We start from the raw sequence: 10,000 nt of genomic DNA on the forward strand, positions 1-10,000 counted from the left end.
ATAAGAACGGATGCTTCGATATCATATACATAAACCCCAGCACGCACGCACGCACGCACGCGCACGCACGCGCATAAATACGTCATCGCTAATTATAATCTACGCTGCAAGCAAGCAAGCTAGTAGCTAGGGTTCATAGCAATATCGCCGTTACGCCAATCCACGCGCGCGCGTGACGTCACGCGTGTCACGCCCGCCGACGGCAGGTGATTGGCTACGAATGGCTGAACAGCGCTGAGAATAATGAGAAAGGCGGGGCCGGTAAGCGCTCATTACGGGCCTATCGCATTATTCATTGTCCGCAGCCAATCGGTCCGTCCCTCTGTTCTCGCACCGGACATTTAACTTGTATACAACACCCTCGATGGCCCTCGCTAGTCGCAATCAGTTTACTGGCGCCACGAAGACTTAGTCGTGTGTGAGAGAGAGCGCGCTGCATGCTTGCACCGCACCACCGCTCAGACAACGCCAGTTCGTCGCAGAAGATACGCGCGCATCGTTGTGTTATCCCAGCGAGTAGGCACTGCTTAACGCAAAGCATCACGCTGTCACTACATCTCCGCTCCTGTCACTGTGCGTGTACGGGCGGATAGAGAGAGAGAGACACACACACACACAGAGACATACAGAGAGAGAGAGAGAGAGAGAGAGAGAAGGGATAGGAAGAAATCGGAAGAGAGAGGTGAAGTGAGAGACAGAGAGAGAGAGAGGGCCCGCACTGCGTCAACGGAGAGCGAGAGGAAATCCCCAGCTGTAACGCGCACCGCTTCTAACCGGAGACATCCGAGCGCGCTTTCGCTCCTGCATCAGACAGTAACCCATCCATGTTTGGTGCCGAGTTCCCCGAACTCCGCACTCGATCTCCTAATTAATCGTTATCATCGTTGTCGCCATCATCATCGTCGTCACCATGAGCGCAGAGACGAGCAGCAGCATCGGAACAATATCGGAGAAGAACAGCGGCGCGAAATCGCCAACGGCGCCGCAGCCGTCGCCACAGCCGAAGAAGTCTTTCCTCATCAGCAGCATCCTCAGTAAGGATACGTATCAGTACAAGGCGGCCGACAGCTCGGAGAAGACCGTGTCGGCAGCAGCGGCAGCGGCGGCGGCGGCCGCGGCGAGGATCGCGACAGATCAACTGAAGATCGACACCCACTTCATGTCGCCGTTCATGCACGCTGGCTTGCAGGGTCTCCCACCATACCTCCTCGATCGTCAGGCGCTAGGCAAGCCCGCTTGGTACCCGGCCGCGTGGTTGGCACACTGCCGGCCGCAGTCGTACCCCACCGGCCTACCACCGTCATGTCACACGCTACCGATGACGATCCCTACGTCGAAACCAGCCGAAGAACGTAAGTATATTTATATTAATGTATATATATATATATATATATATATATATATATACGCACACACATACACTACACGTATATACGTACTAGCGTGCGTGCGTGCGTGCGTGTCGTTGTCGTTGTTTTTAATAGTACTATTGTTACTGTTCCTAAGTCTATTACTAAATATACTAGTGATACAAATACCACGACGATGATAAATACTGGGGAATATTAGATCAAAACACATAAGCCTACCATTCTGCTGAAAACCCATCCACCTGTATTGGAAACTGAAATGAGTCTACACCTGGGTATTAGAGGAACGATCAAAGCGAAACGTTCGCTCGCAATGCCTGAAATCTCACTGCATAGACAAGCAAGCGAAGCGGGCGCGGAAAATTTCATTTATCAAATGACAGCTATACGACAGTTATGCATCTAACGAGATGATATATCTGCCTTGGACTAGTGTGAGGACGCTGCAATCCTGGTAACATCACAGCACAACGTATGTAGCTAAGCACGCGTTCCCTTTGAGTTATTGTTATTCGTTTCAAACCTTGGACCAATGCAAGTTTCAACGAATAAGGATGTGTGCACATACGCACGCTCCAACCATGATTTTTCTGTCGAGGAATATTAAAATATTATATTGTCGCCGGCATAAGAATTAAGTTGTTATCGGTGATCACAACCGCATATCGCACAGCGGGTACTGTTCGTGAACGCTCGAAAAGCATCTCTATAACGACGTAATAAGATGCGCCCTACGCATATATATATGCGTCATATGCCAAATTAATTATACCACCTGGTGAACGGAATCACTTCCTCCTCTAAATCCTTTGTGGCGCAACTTGGCGCGTATTTATTCCTAGCGATCGTGATATCAGCATATCCGCCTCGCCATGCTATATGCGAGCGATATTATGAGTTATATGCGACCATAGGCCCGATAAGTAATAATAGGAGGTACACAACAGGATACATCTACTGGTATTAGCAATCCAATGTTATTGTGCTTTACAAACAACGACAACAACAACACACTTCACCTCGTCGTAGAATCCGTATTATGACTTATTTATCTGTATAACGTTATAATATATGTGCGTATGCCGAGACTGTAATTACATAATTAAAATAATAAATAATTAATTAACTATATCATTACGCATGCGCAAGACGAAATATTATGTGTAACTAAATAAAATAAATGTGTGTGTGTGTGTGTGTGTGTGTGTGTGTGTGTGTATGTGCGCGCGCGTGAGTGTGTGTGTGTGTAATAAAACGTTAACAGTACGGCCAGCACAACCTGAATATTCTGGAAAGGTTCCTGAAACGGAACGGAATGTATACGCAGCTCAGAAGCATACCTGATTGTTAATATGTTGTTATTCTCTCTCTCTCTCTTCTCTCTCTCTCTCTCTCTACTCTCTCTTCTCTCTCTCTTCTCTCATGCTTCTCTCTTTCTCGCTCTCTTCTTTCATCTTCTCTCTCTTGTCCTTCTCTCTCTTGCTCTCTCTTCTCTCTCTTTCTCTCTCGTTCTCTCCGGTTGTCTTCGCTCTCTTATTTCCTTTTTGCATCTATTGTATGAGATATATACGTATTATATAAGGTAGAGAGCAATACACATAAACATGTCAATCGGAAATTGCGCGTGGTGATATCATTTAGAAGCAATGAGAATCTGCCGGGGGGATATAGAGTAGCTGCGTTATAGATCACTGAAAATTCCAGAGGGGAAGCTTGCCATCGTAGGTGTAAACCATACCATATTATCATATACACATGCCACACACACACACACAACACACACACAAAACCAACAACACACACACACACACACACACACAACACAACACACCAAACACACCACACACACCACACACACACACACACAACACACACACACAGCACACAGACGCACGCATGTACACAACGCTCGAAGCGCACACACGCACGCGTACAATACACCACCACACACACACGTGCACGCACACGACACCCACACACAAATATACTTATATAGGGTGACAGGAAATGGTCACTGGGCGCGCGAATTCACTCAATAAAGCAACGCGTGTACGGCGCCCCAACAAGGCCCGCACGCCGTCATAATGAAACGGATCGCTTCGAATCATATACATAAAACCCCAGCACGCACGCACGCACGCCACGCAACGCACGCGCCGCACGCGCATAATAACGTATCGCTAATTATAATCTACGCTGCAAGCAAGCCAAGCTAGTAGCTAGCGGATTCATAGCATATCGCCGTTATCGCCAATCCACGGCTGGCGCGCGCGACGTCACGTCGTGTCACCCCCGCCGACGCAGGTGATTGGACTAGCGAATGGCTTGAACAGCGCTGAGAATATGAGATAAGGCGGGGCGGTAAGCGCTCATTGACAGGGCCTATCGCGATTATCATTGTCCGCAGCCAATCTGGTTCCTTCCCTCTGTTCTCGCCTACCGGCATTCTTAACTTGTAACAACACCCTCGACTGTGCCCTGCGTAGTCGCAATCAGTATTACTGGCCGCCACGAAGACTTAGTCGCGGGTGTGAGAGAGCAGCGACGCTGCCATTGCTTGCCACCGGCACCCACCGCCCTCAGACAAACGCCAGTTCGACGCCAGAAGATACGCGGCGCATCGTCTGTGTTATCCCGCGAGTAGGCACTGCTTAGCAAATGCATCACGCGTCACTACATTCCGCTCCCGTCCACTGTGCGTGTACGCGGCGGCATAGGAGAGAGAGAGACATACAACACACACAGGACATAACAGAGAGAGAGGGGGCTGAGAAGCGGGTTGAGGTAAGAATGAATCGAGAGATGGTGAAGTTGAGCAGACGAAGATGAGAGAGAGGGCCCGCAACTGCCCAAACCGTCGAGACGCGAGAGGAATTCCCAGCTGATAACGCGCAGCAGCTTAACCGGAGACATCCTTGAGCCGCTTTTACGCTCCATGCATCAGACAGTAACCCATCCGATGTTTTGGTGCCGAGTTCTCCGAACTCCGACACCTCGATATCCTAATTAATTCGTTCTTCATCGTTGTGCCATCATCATCGTACGTCACCATGAAAATGCGCAGAAGAGCGAGCAGGCAGCATCCGAAACAATATCGGAGAAGAACAGCCGGCAGCGAAATCGCCAACGGTCCGCGCATGCACGTTCGCCCAGCCAGAAGAGTCTTTTCTTATCGCAGCAGCATCCTCAGTAAGGATACGTATCATCATAGGCGGCCGACAGCTGGAGAAGACCAGTGTCCGCGCAGCGCAGCGGGACGGCGGCCGCGTGCGAGATCGCCGACAGTCAACTGAAGATCGACACCCACTTACTGTCGCCGTTCATGCACGCTGGCTTGCAGGGTCTCCCACCATACGCTCCTCGAGCGTCGTCAGGCGCTATGGCAAGCCGCTTGCGTACCCGTGCCGCGATGGTTGCGCACACTGCGCCCAGTCGTAACCCCCACCGGCCCCCACCGTCATGTCACACGCCTACCGATGACGATCCCTACAGTCGAAAACCAGCACGAAGAACCCGTAAGATTTATATTAATGTATAATATATATTATATATAATTATATATATATATTATATAATAATATATAGTACATTATTATGTAGTAATACGCACACACATATCCACTACACGCTACGTACTAGCGGCAGCGACACACACGCACGTACCTGCGAAATACACGTATACCAGAACATGCACCGCGCGCACACACACAACACACACACAACACACACACACACACACACGCGCCACACAACACACACACACACACACACACACGCACACACAACCACAACACACACACACACTACAACACACACACGCACCGCACGCAACACAACACACACGTACAACACACACACACACACACACGCACTACACACACACAACAAACACCCACACATAAAACATACACACACATTACACACACACACACACACACACACACATTACATTATAATATATATATATATATATATATCATATATATATATTAGATGAATATAGCGATAATTAGGCTGATCTTACGTGACGAGGAACGATGCGGGAGAGCGCGGGGTGCCGGCGCGCGTCTGATGATCGTGCGGGAGAGTCTTGAATAGCTAATTTATAAAGCGTCGATTTTATTAGCGTCTCAGGTAACTGTGGACGAGGCTGAGTGAGACACACAGCTTGTGCGTGTACGCCACACCCTAGTCACCCGTTATTCCGCGCCGGCCCCCGCCCGGCAGTGTGTGTGTCATAGTTTAGGGATTTATGCCTCTTGAGTGTATCGATAGTGCGATTTATTTTCTTTCGTGGGGTAGGAAATCATCGGCGAACGTGCTGCGGCGTCGTGTAGCAAATAAGTGCTGCGGGGAAATTTAACGGTAGACGTTTGTCGGAATTATTATATTGCCGCTAGAAACCGTTTCCGGCTCGCTACTTCGTTACGCACTAGCGCGCAGCACACGCGAAAACGCACACACGCTGCGCACGCACCACGGCCACGCCACACGCAGCACGCACAACACGCTACGCGTACGCGGCACGACACACGACACGCAGCCACGCACGCACGCACACACGACGACCACGACTAAACAAACGAACGAATGCACACGCGGCATGCACACGACATGAGACGATACGCACACACACGGCCACGCGAACACATAATTAATGAATTTATATATAACAATACTATTATATAATATTCCCCACTGCCAGAGTTAGTGTAATTATATTATTATAAACATCTATAAAAATAAATTTTAATTAGGTATGTCTCGCGCTTGCCAGATGATCGTTAGTATACGCACACAAAATTGACGCACATGGAAACATACTGTTTAATAATAATGATTTTAATAATAATAATATTAATATAATACCACGCTGTATGCAATGTGTGTGTGCGCGCAGCGCTGCGTGTGTGTGTGCGTGTGGGGGGGGGGGTGCATGGTCGTGCGGTGGCGTGTGTGTTAATATTAAGTAAAATATAAAATCATAACATTAACATGTCATACAAACAATGATGCTTGAAATATGTCATTGTGTAGTACATGTTACATTAGCAATTAATAATATATATTGCATACTAAAGTCTTAAGCCATAATTTTTCGCTAAATTTGAGCAAATATAATGTATTCTTTTCATGAAACGGATTACATTTGATGAAATATTTAAAACCATCCATCAAATTATAAGATGGGCATTAATCTTTTTAATGAAATGCACGCCCGGTATTATGTTCATCTATCGACAATTCACATATTCCATTATTGCTATTATTAAGATCCGTCTGACGTATTTTTGATCAATATTACGCAATTTTGAAGAAAAAGGGACTCATTTGCCTCTGCGACGTACTATTTTACTCGCGACGCCGTTTTAAAATTCCCCCGCTCACCCCGTGAACACGCGCCGCGTAGGTAAGACGCATTCCCTTAGCGGCACTCCCGTCGCGACGGTCTCACGACAGCCTACAGTTAAGATAGAACGTCTGCATGCTGCAGTTCCCTACGTATAAGCTTCGTGACCACAACACGATACTACAGCACGAGCGAGTATACGCAATTATGCTCTAATCATGGTGAGAGGAAGCGGCGGGTGGAGATTTCAGAGATAGGCGTATAAGCGCAGCGAGCGGGAGTGAGATGGGAAAGCTGAAGAGAAGCGAGACGCGCCTTAGCGGAAACTCGGCCTCCCTCCTCTCTCCCTTACTCCTTCTCTCTCTCTCTCTACTCTCTCTCTTCTTCTCTGCTCCTTTCTCTCTCTCACTCTCTCTCTCTCTCTCTCTCTCTGCTCTCCTCTCTCTTTCTCTCCTCTCTTTCTCTCTCTCACTCTCTTCTCTCTCTCTCTCTCTGCTCTCTCTCTCTTTCTCTCTCTCTTTACTCTCTCTATCTCTCTCTCTCTCTCTCTCTCTCGCTCGTCTCGCTCACTTAGTTTGTCTGCCACGAATCACGTTCTATGTACCAGCCGCGTTCGTTGACAGCGCCTTGCTGCATCAGCCAGCGTTGCACAAATACACCGACAAAAACACTACGAACGGATAAAATTACTCAGTATCCCATCCGCTGTTGCTGTGAGCGCAGTCATGTAACATGAGACCACTACTGAACGCAGAGAGAGTGAAAGAAGCAAGAAAGTGAGTCGGGAATGAGGGAGTCGAGAGAGGAGAGAGAATGGGCGATTCAGAGGAAGGAGCGACAGAGAAGGGAGGTTGACGGATGAGCGAAAGCAGGCGACAGAGGACTGGCAATGAGAAGGTGTGGATGAGCCGCATATGCGTAAGAGATACAGAGACACGCACACAACACACACACACACACACACACACAACACACACACACACACCCACACACCACACAGCACCACACACACACACTACACACACACACACACACGTCTGAGTCACAGAGAGAGAGAGAGAGAGAGAGAGAGAGAGAGAGAGAGAGGGAGAGAGAACAAAAACAATGAAAGGGAGTTGGAGGGGCGCGGCTGGTTGAGCGAATGAGAGAGACAGCAAGGACTCGTTTGTTTATTTACGTTTATTTACAAGTGTGTGTTGGCAACGATTAGCAAGATGTGGTGATTGGCATTTCTCGAGCATCTATCAATGTAACGGAGAAAAAATACGACTTAGAAAACAATTGGATTGAACATTTAAACGAATCGGTTGTTACATAGATCAGTTACACGTTTCTTCAGGCATCGCAACCGTGGCCACAAACATACGTACGTAGTAATACGTCGTACACATAGTAACCGAATCCCTTACAACCGAATCCGTCACAAGCGCTTTGTAACTATCCATGATGTTAAGTGACCGTGTTACAATGACTGCTGGTGTAACTCCGTTGGTAATGTACGCATTTGGCGCGCGAGGCTCCTGCATTAATATCTATATCAGACGTACACAGCCACACATCGCGTGGTCAAGGGGTGGAGGTCAATTAAGAGATATTTAAGATTTCGTTAAACATAAGCTTACCACAGATGCGTTGTCATGAAGCTGTAAGATTTCGCGACATTTTCAATATCATATACGTCATTCTGGCCGTATATTTTTCTCGCTGCATGTTTTCCCCTTTTCTGCAAATTTGTACGACGGAATTCGAAATAGATCAACGTGAGAAATTCACGCTAATGTACGTGAGAAATTTGACATTCTTGACTTACATCCTGGCATTAATATTATTAACCTTCAGAGTGCATTAAAAATGAGCGAATAAAATGCTTCATTAAGGGCGTATCCTTTATTTTTATGGTAGCGGCACGGCTAACCTAAAAATAGATAATCACATCACCTCTGAATTTAAACAAAACCACGGCGATCACGTGATCATGTCGGACCAATTGGATTTATCACGAGCATGTAAATTATGCAGACGAACTAGTACAGGTGCGCTCTGTAAATGTCACGTGACGTTTCTACGAGCGAAAGATGCACGGCGGGTGAATAAGGGCAGAGAGAATACAAGAGAACAGTATGTCTATTCAACATAGATCACGTGTCGCTCGTTCACCCCGATCTCCCCCCCCTCGAGATCACGTGACTATAAGAAGTTGATGATATAGTCCCTTATACCATAATGAGTGGAGGAGTGGAGGGGGAGGGGAGGGTGGGGATGTGATCATAATGAGGGGGAGGGGTGGGGGGGATATAATCCTAATGCTGTTTAATTATTAGGGGTTTAGTCGTAGATTTTACAGCGTCGTGATGAGATTGCTTATTCTCGGTGCACCGCGACCTTGGATCGCACAGCGATCGCCTTGACTGACATCGTTATAAGTTATATATATAATTATATAGATTTATATATATATATATATAATATATATATATATATTATACTTATATATATGACACAACACACATATATATATATGATAGAGAGAGAGAGAAGACAGAGAGAGATAGAGAAGAGAGAGAGAGAGAGAGAGAGAGAGAGAGAGAGAGAGAGAGAGAGAGAGAGGAGAGAGGAGATGGATAGATAGATAGAAAATAGGTTTATTACATAACAACTTTGTAAAACAGCACATATGATAATATCGCACAATGATAATCACATAAAAGAAATTGAGAACCTTCGCATATAAAACTGCAATATAAATATAATATAAAGATAATAGAGATAATATAAAAATAAATAATATGCCTTATACCAAATCTAATATATACATCTAAATAATATAAATATCTAATCTATCTATCTCTCTCTAATCTATATAATATATCTTATACCCGCACACGCCCTAACCGCCGCCATCTTGTCTGTTTTTGCTGCAGGTGTATCTAGTCCTCGTGTCAGCTCGTCGCCGTCGCCCCGCAGTCGGTCGTCGTCGCCGTCGCAGTCGCCGACGCCGCGCAGCAGCTGCATGGACGACGATATCGGCGACCCAGCCGACAGCAACGACCTCGACAAGAAGAACAAGAACCGACGCAAGAAGAAGACGCGAACGGTGTTCTCTCGCAGCCAGGTGTTCCAACTCGAGTCGACGTTCGACATGAAACGCTACCTGTCCAGCTCGGAGCGCGCGGGCCTCGCCGCCTCGCTCAACCTCACCGAGACGCAAGTGAAAATCTGGTTCCAGAATCGACGCAACAAGTGGAAGCGCCAACTGGCGGCCGAGCTGGAAGCAGCCAAC

General features: G+C 47.2%; 1 protein-coding gene across 1 annotated transcript in view; it reads left to right on the forward strand.

Moving 5' to 3' along the window:
* The first annotated feature begins 667 nt into the window (after positions 1 to 667).
* Positions 668 to 10,000, forward strand: part of LOC106815732 (homeobox protein HMX3-B-like) — a 9,606-nt gene continuing 273 nt past the window's right edge. Inside the window, exons 1-2 of the mRNA XM_014820236.1 lie at positions 668 to 1,352; positions 9,642 to 10,000. The exon at positions 9,642 to 10,000 is cut by the window's right edge and continues 273 nt beyond it. Coding sequence (XP_014675722.1) covers positions 911 to 1,352; positions 9,642 to 10,000 — 801 coding nt within the window. The 5' untranslated portion in view covers positions 668 to 910. The remainder of the gene's footprint in view (positions 1,353 to 9,641) is intronic.

This window comes from Priapulus caudatus, unplaced genomic scaffold (assembly GCF_000485595.1).
Source record: "Priapulus caudatus unplaced genomic scaffold, Priapulus_caudatus-5.0.1 Scaffold1188, whole genome shotgun sequence".
In the NCBI taxonomy this organism is placed as follows: Eukaryota; Metazoa; Priapulida; class Priapulimorpha; order Priapulimorphida; family Priapulidae; genus Priapulus; species Priapulus caudatus.